The following is a 15,873-nucleotide window of genomic DNA, read 5'->3' as shown; positions in this document are numbered from 1 at the left end:
GGAATTGAATCCTACAACTCTCCCAGTCAGGAGACTACATGTGGACTGGGGGGATGGCTCTGCTGATAAAGTCCTCACTGTGCAAGCAGAAGGACCACACTTTGATCCCAAGAACCTGCTTTTAAAAAGCAGATATGGTAGTGTTCCTATAATCCCAGCTTGCAGGAGGCAGATGTGGGCAAATCTGTGGAGTTCCCTGGCAAAGCTAGACTAACTGATGGATTTCAGGCCAATGAGAAGAACACTTGTCTCAAGATTCAAGGGGGACAGTGCCTGAGGAGTGACTCCCACAGTGACCTCTGGCCTACACACACACACACACACACACACATGCATCCATCCATGCATCTACACATGTAGCCACACACACATAAACACATGCATATACAAACATGCATACACACATGCTTCTATACATATGTACACATAGATCCACACATATGCGTACACACACATGCATCCACACATGCAACCACACATGCATCCACACACATACCCACAGAGGCTCCAACACATCCAGACACACACATACACACACACATATATACACACATGGATCCATACACACATGCATATACACATGCTTCTATACATGCATACATATACACATGCATTTACACATACATCCACATTCACACTCACTTACATATCCAGAGGCACCAACACATCCATCCATACATACACACACATACATCCATACGCACGCATGTACACACACATGCATACACACGCACACACACAGGCACCAACACATCCATCTACACACATACACACATGCATCCACACATGTACATATACCCGCAGATGCATACACACACATGCATCCAAATATGCACCACCACAAACCAGCACACTGTGTTCAGTTGCTGCCATTAATGTACCCTCACATACCGCATCCTTCAGGCTGCCCTGTAATCTCTCTGTAAGGTGATGACCAATGTCACCAGGAGAGGCAAAGTCAAGAAAAATAAATGGAGTCTAGAAATCCCCTGTGATACACACCTTTACCCGCTTACAGCTAAAGCCCTATGAAGAAATCGAAATGGTAGAGGCCACACTGGCCATTCCTGATAGACTGATACCACCACGTTGGAGTGTGGGTGCAGGCATGAGGCAAAACCCTCCTCACTGGCTGCTTCAGGAGCTGACACATAGCTCTCAGGTGCCATGTGAGAGATCTAGGAACACAGGGAAACCATCCCTGACAGCCACTTTCAATCACAAATATGTGACAGTATGACTGTAACATACTCCTCTCCACCTCGATCCAGTCTCCTTGCATGTCTGCCATCCCGTGTATCCCACTCCCAGTCTTTGCATGTTTAACCTGGTCTGCCATCCCGTGTGTATTCCACTTCCAGTCTTTGCATGTTTAACCTGGTCCTCCATCCCGTGTATATCCTACTTCCGGTCACTGCATGTTTAACCTGGTCTGCCATCCCCTGTCTCCCACTTCCGGTCGTTGCATGTTTAACCTGGTCTGCCATCCCCTGTCTCCCACTTCCGGTCGTTGCATGTTTAACCTGGTCTGCCATCCTGTGTATCCCACTTCCGGTCTTTGCATGTTTAACCTGGTCTGCCATCCCCTGTGTATCCCACTTCCGGTCGTTTCATGTTTAACCTGGTCTGCCATCCCCTGTATCCCACTTCCGGTCTTTGCATGTTTAACCTGGTCTGCCATCCTATGTATATACCACTTCCGGTCTTTGCATGTTTAACCTGGTCTGCAATCCCCTGTGTATTCCACTTCCGGTCGTTGCATGTTTAACCTGGTCTGCCATCCCCTGTATCCCACTTCCGGTCGTTGCATGTTTAACCTGGTCCTCCATCCCGTGTGTATCCCACTTCCGGTCTTAGCATGTTTAACCTGGTCTGCCATCCCCTGTGTATTCCACTTCTGGTCGTTGCATGTTTAACCTGGTCTGCCATCCTGTGTATCCCACTTCCGGTCCTTGCATGTTTAACCTGGTCTGCCATCCTGTGTATCCCACTCCCAGTCCTTGCATGTTTAACCTGGTCTGCCATCCCCTGTGTATTCCACTTCCGGTCATTGCATGTTTAACCTGGTCTGCCATCCTGTGTATCCCACTTTCGGTCCTTGCATGTTTAACCTGGTCTGCCATCCTGTGTATCCCACTCCCAGTCCTTGCATGTTTAACCTGGTCTGCCATCCCCTGTGTATTCCACTTCCGGTCGTTGCATGTTTAACCTGGTCTGCCATCCCATGTATCCCACTTCCGGTCCTTGCATGTTTAACCTGGTCTGCCATCCTGTGTATCCCACTCCCAGTCCTTGCATGTTTAACCTGGTCTGCCATCCCCTGTGTATCCCACTTCCGGTCGTTGCATGTTTAACCTGGTCTGCCATCCCATGTATCCCACTTCCGGTCGTTGCATGTTTAACCTGGTCTGCCATCCCCTGTATCCCACTTCCGGTCGTTGCATGTTTAACCTGGTCTGCCATCCCCTGTGTATTCCACTTCCGGTCACTGCATGTTTAACCTGGTCTGCCATCCCCTGTATCCCACTTCCGGTCGTTGCATGTTTAACCTGGTCTGCCATCCCCTGTATCCCACTTCCGGTCGTTGCATGTTTAACCTGGTCTGCCATCCCCTGTATCCCACTTCCCATCCTTTCAAAGATGTGAGCGCCTTTAGAGTAAAGACAATTTTTTTAAATACCCTACAAAAAAGTTCCTTACCTTCAGGTTATGTTCATGCTGCGCAGGTAGACGGTGAGATGCACTCTTACTTCTTGGGCCAACTCTCTTGCCAGAGAATCAAGGGCCAGGTAATGAAAACCGGTGAGTTTAACACTGAACCCTATCAGATACTTTAGAAACTAAAATGACCTCCTTTTTTTTTTTAAAGTTCAAACAAACTCATTACAAAGTTAAAAGTACAAAACTGCTTCCTTCAAGTGATGGAAACCAGATCTTTCTTTCTTCAGACAGTCACAGAGCACACAATGCCCCAGGAAGCTAGTGAATGAGGAGGAGCAGGCGGGGGGTATCCAGTCTTAGCACACCAATCCCAGAAATGCATGCTACAGACTGTGGTCAGACAATCCGTAGCTAAATACGCTCATATGCCTCGACAGTTCTGATTGATAACGGATCAACCTGGAAGACCTGTGTCAGGACTCCACACTGATCTCTTTCTATTTCTTGAAGCAACAGATGAGAAAATACAGGCTATCATGTCCCCCACTGTGGCCGCCCTACTGATCTACTGCGCATTTACATCGTTTGTGCTGCAGTCAGTACCATGTGTGTGCTAAGTAAGTACATTCTTCCTGTCATCTTTCTGTAGAACTCCATTTATCAGAAGAGAACTGGCTGAATAAGAGAGGTCCAAGCAAGATATACGAAATATTATGAGTTTTTAAAATCTATTTACATGGAAACCCTGTAATTCTATTATGTAGTCAAAAAATCAGGATAAAAAGAAGGTTACACAATTTTCTCGACATTATACAACCGGTCAGAAGAAGACTATAGACACAAAAGTTTCCATTTTCTAATATTTCATGTAAGATTATGAAAAAACTCAAAATCCAGCACAGAGTAAGCAGGACCAATGCTCCAAAGAACAGAATCAAGATAAGCACTCTCCTTGGGATTGTTGTTTGTTTCCTTGCTTGCTTTGTGGCCTTGAACTCAGAGAAATCCTTCTGCCTCAGCTTTCCAAGTGTTAGGATGCCTTCCTGAACTTAAACTTGAAAACACCGGAACTTAATTTGGAAATACTAGTCACAAAAAAATGGTTTTCCTTTAATTGCATATAGGGGAATTTTGCTTTTGAGTATCCGGTTCAGCTTTTAGCCTGGGAAATAGCTCCGTGTGTAAAATATGTTTGCTGAGCAAACCTGGTGAGTTGAGGTCCATCTCCGGAACCAGGTGATGTGGGAGCAGGCAACTACAGTCCCAGCATTTCACCACAAGATGGGAGCCAGAGACAGGAAAATATGATGGAAGCTCTGCACCAGTCCAGATATGTGTGTGTGCAGCACAGCAGCCAACACAAGAGATAGCCTGCCTCAGAATAAGAAAGAAGACTGAGCCTGGAGAGATGGCTCAGAGGTTAGGAGCACTGACTGCTCTTCCAGAGGTCCTGAGTTCAATTCCCAGCAACCACATGGTGGCTCACAACCATCTGTAATGGGATCTGATGCCCTCTTCTGGTGTCTTAAGACAGCAACAGTGTAGCAATAGCACTGTACTCATACATAAAATAAATAAATCCTTAAAAAAAAAAAAGAAAACTGACCTCCACACAAATGACACAACACCTATGGAAACACCTGTAGACCACACTCACACACACACACACACACACACACACACCACTCATATTTACAGTCGGGGACATACACACACTATGAAGTTATTCTATGTAATCTGTTCACTTCCCCATGGTCAGTGTAACGATGTACTCATACAAGTCAATAACATCATCCTCTGGATATTGCCTAGTGATTGCTTATTAAATGTGTATTTAACTTACATATGTTTAAGTGCATTTATAGTCACCACCTATAAGCTAATCATGTCATCATCTTGTTCTTGAACAACCTGGTGTGACACCTGACAGAAAAATGACTGTGCTTACAGGCCTCTGGGGGCATCAGCATTAGTTGATTCTGAAGGAAATGTTCTGTTCCCTCTTAATACAAGTTAAACACAGGTAAAGAAATAGATTATAAGCCCTTGGCCCCTTCCCTCCTTAACACAAACGTTTTTTGGAAACTAACTCTATTTAAGTGCAACTTCACTGTACTGTCAGGACAAACACAGTGAACTACTAAGAATTCACATTGATTCAGTACTTAGCACTCAAACACATACATCACCCTATAAAAAGTTTACAAAAGTCTTTTGAGACAGATCCTGAGGCAGAATCCATCAAAATGATGGGCTTTCACTACTTTTAAACAAAATGTCCCTTTGCTGTTCTCTAATGAGTTACAGGTATTAACATTTTTACACCTCTTAGACTTGGCTTCTGCCCTGCCCCGGCCTCCACTCTCACGCCACCCCTACCCACACAAAGCTCTAATATAAATACCTCTCCTCTCAGAACCACTCCCTTCTTGCAGAAAGGTGTGTGCTAGAAAGCCCACACTGCCACTGGCTTTTCAGTGTGCTCAGAAGCAAATGGAAGCAGGCGATGTAGGAGGCCGACATCACATGGTTCTGAAGACGAGGCTTACATGTGGCAGATCAGAGTGGGATGGGAAAGCCCACTGAGTCCAAGAAATGATGAAAGAACATCTGAGCAGAAAAGCGTGAGAATGCAAAAGGATCTGGGAAAATGGCCAGGTCCACGCAGTGCCTGCTAAGCAAGCTAGAGGGCATGGGATCGGATCCCTAGCACCCACGTCACAAGCCAGGCACCGTGCTGCATGCTCACAAACACACCACTGGCCACAGAGGCGGGCATCTCCCGGGCCTTGCCCGCCAGCCAGTCTAGCTGAGTAAGTTGGATTCAGGATCAATAAAAGACCTTGTCACAGAAATGAAGAAGAGTGATTACAAAAGGCACCTGACCTCTGACCTATGTGCACAGCCCCACACATATGCAGATGCACATATGAAAGGATGGAGCACAAAGGGGGAAAAGCCCCACAGGTGGCCTTTGTTGATCTGATTGTTAGTTTTTCCCATAATGTATGAAGCTCGACTTCAGTACATAATGAAGTTCACTGGAAAATTAACTACTTGGGTGATGGCAAACCCATCTTTTGTTTCATGGCCACTTCACTGGTCAAGCATGTTCATCAGGAAACCGATAACCTTCTCTTCAGAGGCACTTTCAAACACTGCTGTGGACCGTTTGGGTGATCTAGCCAACCAATACCAATGAGAAAATCTGTCTTTACTGAAAAAAAAAATTTTTGGCAATAATGACAAAATAATACATTATAATACTGATCTTTTTTTGTCCTTGTTAGTACTAAAAGTGACTATCTTTTTTCATTTCCTGCAGAGATAAATGAAATATTTAAACAGCTGATACTTCATCTACAGCTACTTGAAGAAAAATAACTGGCATTCTAAATATAAATTATAAACTCAAAACTAGCATCCAAACTCCCTCCGTTCGCAGTTCAGATGACTGCTCTGCCCCAAGCCCAGAGGCTGAAGTTGAACAATGAATGACAAAGGCGATCCCAGCACAGAGATGCAAAATCCATCCTCACGCCGCCCGGCTTCCCGTCAGAGCTACCTGTGCAAGGCTAAAATTTAATCCTCACAGCAGACACATTGCAAGACATGGCTCGACACACATGCAAGTGTTTCACCCCCACCTTTTAATCCACTTTTATTGCAGCCTTTTATAAAGCACATTAATCAACGGTAAAGTCAATACTATACCTGGTTATCTCTTCTTTGAGTTTACATGGATCTTCAGCATAGAATTTAATACCAAAATACAAAGTATATGGAGGTCCAGCTTTAAAAAAAAAGTAGAAACTAATTATACTTCATATTATAACCAAAGTTGCATTGTAATATGTAACAATTAATTATATTCACATATGGAGAATGCATTAAATATGGAAACCATCTATTTCAAGCAGTAGACAGTTCATTTACATACAAATTGTATTTTAAGCTTTACATTCTCATATCAAATAATATTAGTATTATAATTTACCTCTAGGTGTACTATCTATCCACTGACATTGTGTGTGTGTGTGTGTGTGTGTGTGTGTGTGTGTGTGTGTGTGTGTGTGTTGAGGAGTCAACATCTCTATGTAGTTCTGGCTAGCCTGACTGAGACCTGCTCTGTAGACCAGTCTGGCCTTGAACTCACAGAGATCCACTATCCCCTGAGTCCCCACTGTTGGCATAAACTACCCTTATGCTCTACCAAGCCTAGCTTATATATACTTTTTAAAACTATTGATGATTTTAAATTTAAGCTGCTAAAATGGAAGGTTCTTCCCTTGGCGGGGGAAACAAAATTAGAAGCTAGGGAAATGGCTCAGTGTACAAGAGTGTTTGCTGTATAAACAAGAGGATCTGAGTTCAGATCCCAACATCAGTGTAAGAAGCTGGATATAGCCACAACTGTGCCTGCAGCCCAGTACTGTGCGGGGCTGAGACAGGAGTTTCTGGGGGGCTTACTGACTGCCAATCTAGCTCCTGGCCCCATAAAGGACCATGTTTCAAAGGAATAAAGCATTCTCTTCTGGTCTCTGCATGTAGGCACACACACACACACACACACACACACAATTACATTTACAAAATATTAAGGTACAAGAATACAAAATGGAAAAGGCGTGCTTCAAGACTACTGAAAGCAAGTACACACTCACACATCAGCATAGAACACTTAGGGTCAAACACACCACTGGTTCTTAAAGCTGTTAGACAGTGTATACACAATTTTTATCAATTCATATTTTGAGTTACTCATGAAGGAGGGAAGGTTGTTTTCAAAATCAAAAGAGCATATTGATACTATTTTTAAAAACCATTTGCTTATCACTTCAACTATTAAAAAAAAAGTTTTTCTAAGTGCAGAGCAGCAGAGGGGACCGTGTCCGTGAGCCACAGGCACAGGACAATGGAGCAGCCCGGCACATTTAAAGAGAGATCTGTATGCACTGGAGTGGAGAGGGTAGCCAGTCTACAGTCCTGAGCACAAAACCTTGACATCTCAAAGGGGAGAAAGGTTAATATATGTTGTTTATCCCAGGCAAAACACACAAGAAAGTCTTAGTCGTGGCAATGTCTGGAAAGAGGAAGTAGTAACACTTGGCAAATCAATTAACTGGAACTTTCTAAGTCATGTATATTTCTTAAGCAAAATAATTATCAGTGAGGCTATGAGACAGCACCGTATCTGGTACACTCTTAAACTATTTCAACTTTGTGTTTAGATTCATTTACTTCATTTTATGTGTAGGAGTGTTTGCCTGCATATAGATATGCACACCAAGTGTGTGTCTGTCACCTCAGAGGTCAGAAGAAGGAGTCAACTGAATGTATAGACATTGGGAACTGCCGTATGGGTGCCAGGAATAAAACCCAGGTCCTCTTTAAGAGCAGCCAGTGCTGTTAATCACTGAGCCATCTCACCAGCCCCTCAAACTACTCTAAATCAAAAAACATAGCCTCACATATGCAAAAAGATATTTTTATCACTTATTTACCACACACAGAAGACAACAGAAACAAATTTAAAAATTCAAAAACAAAGCTTGGAACTGCACCTTCATGGATAACTATAAGTAAACACACTCTTTTTTATAAGGAGGGCTCCCTTGGGCCATGTTATAGTATAGTACTCACACTATAACACACACTAGAAAGTGTATTTCTTACTCAAGAGTGAATGAATGTGGTCTGCACTGTTTTCCAAGCTGACAGTAATTCCTGATAGCTCTAACCTGCTCTGTTTGTGTTTTAAGACAGGGTCTCACGCAGCAGCTCACGCTGACCTCGAACCTCCGGTACAGCTGAGGTCGGTGTGAAGTCCTGATTCTCCTGTCTCCACCACCCAACTGCAGTACCCTCTGTTTTAAAAAGAAACTTTTTACTTGTGTTCCAACTGATTGTCAGTGTTGCAACTGATTGTCTCAACAAAGGCTCTGCAGCACAAAAGAAAACATGAGGAGGGGAGCCTCGCACCAGGGAAAGAACAGAACAGAACAGGCCCAAAGAAACTCGGCTTCTTTCATTTTCAGTTAAATAAATGAAGTCAGAACTTACAAGCTGTGGGGGGAAAATAGAACGAGCAATAAAAATAAAATTAGTTTTATACTACACAAACCACCACGTTATTGGCTATTATCACATAGTCACACGCGTTTTGTCCTCTTCCAAAGCTGTGCTATCAGAATGCACAGGACATCAGGAGCTGACCACCCCCACCCCCATCTCTGCCTTCCTCCACGAGTTACTTCTTACGCTTAATGCTTTCTTTAAAAATTTACATTGTAAGACTTTTAGTCTAGGTTCCTATTAGTATTCCATATAGCTGGTTTTTAGGTATAGTCAATCCCCGCTTGTATCTCCGACAAACAGACTTACTCCTCCTGAACGCAGACATGAGGGAGGTGAGACTATTAAATATTCAGAAGGGCCAGGAAGTCCGGTGAGGCTGAGCAGATGGGTGAGCCTGTGCCTGCAGGCCAGGCAGGTCTCGGTGCCCAGGGAGGCTCGCATGCCTCTGAAGCGGATAAAGGGAAGAGACACGCTATAGACTCCAGAGTCACTTCCATTCTGTGGGACGTGGCAGATGGCCCTAGTCACCTGCACAGACATCTCATCTGTGTCCAGTCATGAGCAGCTAAGCAGAAACTTGGAAAATGCACAATGGAAGACGCTCAGCTTGAGTTCATTTTCTTTGAGGGCTTTGGCCTTTTCCACTGGGCATATGGAGGACTTGTGTCACTTCCTATTGCCCAGTGTGGGTACAGGCCTTTAATATCAGCACTCACGAGGCAGAGATGGGTGGATCTCTGTGAGTTCAAGACCAGCCTGGGACACAGTGAGTTCCATGTCAGCCAGGGATAGACAGTGAGAGCCCACCTCAAACAACAACGGAAGTTCATGAATATTTCATTCTGAGCCACGGCCTAGAAACCACTGAACGGGCAAAGCTCTGAGGAGTGAAGCGTCTTGCCTGAAACCACGGGCATGAGGAGCAAGCCTTCCCACACCTAGCATTTGGTGCTGTGTGTGCACTGTCTAGAAAAACAGACCTTTGGAGCAAACGCTCATCTGGAGCACTTGGGAGTGACATCTACAGCCCTGGAAGACAACATCGGATCCTCTGGAACCGGGGCTGTACTATAGGTCCTGGGAATCACACTTAGGTCCTCTGGAAGAGCAGCCAGTGATCTAATCTCTGAGACATCTCTCTAAGCCCTGTGTCTGCCTGCTTCTTTTTGAGACAAGAACTTGCTGTGTAGCCCAAGCTGACCTGGAACCACTATGTAGCCTCAATCGTGGCAACTCCTATGCCTCAGCCTCTGTAGGACTGGGATTATAGGCATGAACTGCTGTGCTCCACTAAGAAGTTTACATTTTTGGATTACCTCCGTTTTTCCTTATATGAGAAACCTACAAATTTATTTTAAAATAATTAATTATTCCTGAAATTTTTTTTAACTTTTTTTATTCGATATATTTTTTATTTACATTTCAAATGATTTCCCCTTTTCTAGCCCCCCACTCCCCGAAAGTCCCGTAAGCCCCCTTCTCTCCCCCTGTCCTCCCACCCACCCCTTCCCACTTCCCCGTTCTGGTTTTGCCGAATACTGCTTCACTGAGTCTTTCCAGAACAAGGGGCCACTCCTCCTTTCTTCTTGTACCTCATTTGATGTGTGGATTATGTTTTGGGTATTCCAGTTTTCTAGGTTAATAACCACTTATTAGTGAGTGCATACCATGATTCACCTTTTGAGTCTGAGTTACCTCACTTAGTATGATGTTCTCTAGCTCCATCCATTTGCCTAAGAATTTCATAAATTCATTGTTTCTAATGGCTAAATAGTACTCCATTGTGTATATATATCACATTTTTTGCATCCACTCTTCTGTTGAGGGATACCTGGGTTCTTTCCAGCTTCTGGCAATTATAAATAGGGCTGCTGTGAACATAGTAGAGCATGTATCCTTATTACATGCTGGGGAATCTTCTGGGTAAATGCCCAAGAGTGGTATAGCAGGATCTTCTGGAAGTGAGGTGCCCAGTTTTCGGAGGAACCGCTAGATTGATTTCCAGAGTGGTTGTACCAATTTGCAGCCCCACCAGCAGTGGAGGAGTGTTCCTCTTTCTCCACATCCTCGCCAACACCTGCTGTCTCCTGAATTTTTAATCTTAGCCATTCTGACTGGTGTAAGGTGAAATCTCCTGAAATTTTTCTAAGTTTCTGATGGTTATTGTTTTTAGTTGGCTCAAGTAGACCAGAGCTTTAATTTGTAAATGTAGATTTCCACCAGAGAGGTAGAAATCCAGAAATTTAATGACACTGCAGATGTCCAGAGAATCTGTGCATGCTCCTGAGGGTCCTGCAGTTCCGGGTTTCCAGTTCCTTTAGGAGGTGTGGCTGCATTCCTGTGCTGGGATCCATGGAAGTTCACACAACCGATATCACACAGACAAAGGGCCCACAGGCAAAGGAGAGGTAGGCCGTAAAGGCACAGGGGCCCACTAGGTTCTGATTGGCACTCAGTCACAATTTAAACACGACGGTTCTTTTAGGCATAGAGTTCAGTCTGGGATAATGAAAATTACGTGGATGATATCAGTTACAACAATGTGAATTATGTAACGTCAGTGAATTACACACAAAATGTTTCAAATTTTTAACTTCCCTAATTTTACCACAAAACTGTTAAAGGATTATTCTTTTGCATACTTAAGTTTGTGCATGTGTTTATGAATATATATGGGTATGGATATTAAGATTAAAGAATATGTACTTAATTACAACAACTTTCCCAATTAATTCATATTGATCATTTCAAAAGTTAACTCCTGACAAGGAACGATCTCTGACTGAAGTCAAAGAACTTTATAGGTCACAGGTAAACCCTGTGACATAGATAAAACTCTCAATAGCCCAGAAACAAACGCTTTCCTCTCTGCCTTTCCCCCTTTTTAAGAACAGGTTTTAAAGACAAACATACAGAAAAGTCACAGCTAAAAACCAAGAGAGGGGATCCCTCAGATCTTCTCTACAGCGATGAGACTGACTGAGCCTCTGACTAAGCCCACCCCAGCAGGGAGAGCACCTCACACCACACAGCAGGGAGAGCGCCTCACACCACACAGCCCAGTGCTGCTCTCTGGTCCCGCTGGTCCCTCACCAGCACTAAACTAACCACAGACCGTTCACCATGCCCACGCCACCCTCCCACAAAATTAAAATCAAATACCTACTGTTGATTAGCTCCTTGTGCTCCGCGAGAGTTTTTGCGGGATCCAGCCAATACTGTGAGACAGAAAGGGGAATCAGAACAGTTAGACGCTTTCGCCGGCCTTTGCATCAAGACTATTTCCCAAGTATTAACTTAAATGGCATTTCAATAGTTGTTGGCACAGAAACACTTAAGCCATGAACTGTATCATAGCCATGCACTAAGGAGCGCCCTGTGGCTAGAATATTGAAGGCAGAGGAATGCAGTCGCTGCTGGTGCTGAAGAGACAGGGCAGCAAATGCTTCTCAGAGGGACTGCACTCCCTGGGAACAGCCAGATGTTTATGAATGAGCTGGATTACTCGGAAGGCAGTGGCTACCTCTTCATTAGCTGCTCTATGCCCTGTAACAGTTGCTACTAGGTATTCGGAAGAAAGCAATCCATTTAACTCAAATCAGCATTCAGGATCCATGAAGGGAGCTCAGCTCAGCTGAGGACCTGAACCCTGGAGCAGAATCACAGGGATTTTTTCCCTGGGTCTCCCTGCCATTATCAGGCAGTAGGAGACAAAGAACTGAAAAACTCTGACTATCCCCATAGTGTTTCTATGCAGAGTAAACAGTAACTCATAGTCCTCAGCGGCTGGCTTCCCCTCAGCTATGCAGCACACGAGTGTTGCTAACGTGTGCGGCTCACGCTTGGGAACTGGCTTTACTTAGCCTATCTAAGGTATTAGCTTATTAATTCAAATTAATCTTTAATGAATAGAATTGTGTCAGGAATAGGAGAATTCTTGGCTCTGCAGAAGATCTTTCCTTTTATCCTGTGAAACAAAAACCACCAAAAGGATCAAGCCTTGGCTCTCCATCTGCAAGAGAAGAAAGGAGAAGCCACAGGAACCCAAAAACAACAGAAAGGTTCCATGAAAGGCACTGAAGGGCCCATGGAGGTAAAGAAGTGAATCCTCTCCATCATTTATCCTAGACAAAATGGAGGACCGCAAACACACACACAGACACGTTAACACATAGACACACAGACACACATACAGACCCACACAGACCCACACAGACACATAGACACACAGACACATACATACACACAGAGACACGAACACACACACACACACACACACACACACCATCTTCATTTGCCTAAATAAGGCACCATTCTTACAGCAAGGTGAGAGGAGCCAGCACTTTACAATCACAGCCTCCAAATGCCTGGCAGTTCTGCACTTACCCTGATGAGATCATTCAGTTCCCTTTCCCGCCCTGCCCCTGACACTTGGAAGAGATTCAGGGACCATAAGAAAATTCTCGAAGATATCAGGGTATTCCCCCCTCCTCATGCCTTGGGTGAACCGTTATTATAAACAGTGGGTTCTGATATCTTATGCAATCCCCTTACCTTCTACTTCACATTATATATGATAAGCTTTCATACCTAGTGCCCCAGTTAATCACTGTCACTGTCACTGCTGCACTACCCTCAATTCGTCTGCACCATTTGCCACTGTCTCTCAAAGTGGTGAAATGTCACATTCCAATGATGTTACAAAGTAACCAATAGACACAAGCACACCAACTTAAAACAGTGTTCCCTAGTTGCCCTTGCAGACATGCAGCCAGGCCTAGAGTCACCTGTAAAGCAGAAGGGTTATTTGAAGGGGGTGGGAGTGGGGGTTCTGGGGAGCCCACAATGATGGAAGAGGCTGTCTTGGTGCTGAAACTCTGGTTCACCAGGAAATTCTGGCTCACGGTGTACAGCAAAATCAGCCCCCTGTTGCTGTGCTAGGACACAAAACAGACTCATTCTCCTTTGTATGTGAAGTTAAGGACCCTTCCCATGAGAGGAAAACATGAATAGATGGACTATTTCTTTCCGCTGGTGTTAAGTAAAAAGGCTTGAGGAGATGGCTCAGGTGGAGCAGCGACTGCTGTGCAAGCCTGACTGGATACATGGAGCAAGGCACGTGACCACCGCACACGCACATAGCACACTCAAGCTTGCAAGTGCACACATGGGAGGGGGCTAATATATAATTTTTTAAAGTTTAAGTTTGCCTAATTTTTTTCTCGAGGGAAAGCTAAAGAAACAACAGTTGCGTAGGCTTCTATTGATATATAACAAATTATCACCCCCTCCAAAAAAAAGAGAGACTTAAAACAATATCCATTTATTATCTCAGAGTTCTGCCGGTTAGTGGCTCTCTTCTCTCTGGGTGTCACCAAGCTGGGCTCAAAATGTCACTGGCGGCTGGTGACCCATGCATAAAAGCCCGTAAGAGCAAGAACTCTTAGGTCCTTAGAGGCTCTCCTCATTGTTGCCAGAGGTCAAAGCACTCCAAATACTGGGTTTTAATTTTAGGTTTTGCAATATGCGTGTGTGCGCGCATGCGCGCGCAGACACACACACAAACACACGTGCACAAATACACACAGACACAGGCAGACACAGAATGCCAAAGGAGGAACAGGGGAATGGGAAGCAAGACTAAAACCAGAAAGGACCCAAAGAGAGCAACACTTCTAAACTTTACCTTCTAAAATTATCACAAAATATCAAATTTTATAGACTCTTCAGTTCAAGGCATTCTGGGTAATAAACTGCATTCTCATGTTTATTTTTAGCTGGTAGGCAAGAACATAAAAGTGCTCTCTATTGATGGTTTACCGTGATGTTGGTGTGTGTGTACACTGTGTTATTTTCTGTTTTTCTAGAGTCAGAAAATCAGAAAAACTGTTTCTGCTTTTCAACACTGGAAAGGCTGTGAAATGAAACCAGAAAGGAAGCTGTTATCTCAATGGGATAGGAAGGTATTTTGGTGTATCAGACAAAGCCCATTAATGGTAATCTGTCCAATTTAACCTCTATCCATGAGAGTGATTAAATTTTTATGTAAAAAAGCAAAATGAAGTCCTGAGATGAGATAGAAATTACAATTCTGCACAAAGCAAAGAAGGGCAAGACTCAATCAAAGGCCATTCAATCAACTCCCTGCACATCTGATATGCTAAGCATTCATCCAGAGCTTGCCAGGCACAAATCTCATTTTATCAAAATGGAAAGCAGAGGTGACAGAGGTCAGACAATGATAAATGCTCCAGAACGTAAATAATAAACACAATCTACCAGGTTTCACAAGCCAACATCCTCAGATGCAAAATCCACTTACGTTCAACCAAGGGAAAGATATGACCTTGGGACAACAGCAGCCGCAGCCTGACAGCACGTGTCACCACTAGTTATCAACAAGCAATCAAACACAGTACATGTCTGGTCACACTGAACATACCAGGCTGCTGCTCATGCCCCAGAGGAGAAAGGATGCAGAAGTTTGCGACTGTCGGCACGATGCCAATCTGAAGATTCTAGAGGTTAGCTTTACGCTACTTAACGTGCACAGAGCACTCTCCTCACACGCTTTATACACCACACCAGGCACCATCCAGGGAAGTCAGATGGCCTGCCTCTAGCCCCAAGGTACTTAAAGCCTCGAAGGTGGCACACAGACACAGACTTACGATCTAGAGCAGGAGAACGTGTACATAAAACACGTGTATATGTGATATTAAAATTAGATGCAAAGAAAACTCCAAGGGAAATGCAAAAGGATCTTACAAAGAGAAAAACACTGAACAATTGTTCATTAAAAAATCCTCAAAAAAAAACCAAACAAAAACAAAAACAAAACAAAACAAAAATCCTCAAGATTTATGTATGGGAAAAGAGAACTTTACATTGCTATAAAATACATGTCAATTGTGTTATATGTTGAGACTGCCTGTGTGTGTGCGCGCGCGCGCGCGTGCATGCATGCGTGCGTGTGTGTGTGTGTGTGTGTGTGTGTGTGTGCGCGCGTGCGCTTTGTTATAAAATACAGGTCAATTAACTCAACACCCTGTATGTGTATATGTTGTAGTTGTTGTTGTTTATAAAATACATATCAGATGTTGCAAATGCCTGTCTGTGTTGTAAAATCCATGT

General features: G+C 43.9%; 1 protein-coding gene across 1 annotated transcript in view; it reads right to left on the bottom strand.

Moving 5' to 3' along the window:
* The window catches only part of Epb41l4a (erythrocyte membrane protein band 4.1 like 4A), a 209,084-nt gene that overhangs the window by 79,332 nt on the left and 113,879 nt on the right, over positions 1 to 15,873 (bottom strand). Inside the window, exons 4-5 of the mRNA XM_052155880.1 lie at positions 11,906 to 11,957; positions 6,376 to 6,454 (exon numbers count right to left, since the gene is read on the bottom strand). Of these exons, the coding sequence (XP_052011840.1) occupies positions 6,376 to 6,454; positions 11,906 to 11,957 (131 nt within the window). The remainder of the gene's footprint in view (positions 1 to 6,375; positions 6,455 to 11,905; positions 11,958 to 15,873) is intronic.

This window comes from Apodemus sylvaticus, chromosome 13 (genome assembly GCF_947179515.1).
Source record: "Apodemus sylvaticus chromosome 13, mApoSyl1.1, whole genome shotgun sequence".
Classification (NCBI taxonomy): domain Eukaryota; kingdom Metazoa; phylum Chordata; class Mammalia; order Rodentia; family Muridae; genus Apodemus; species Apodemus sylvaticus.
Note: the sequence above shows the minus strand (reverse complement) of the source record. Positions and strands in the feature narration are given on the sequence as shown.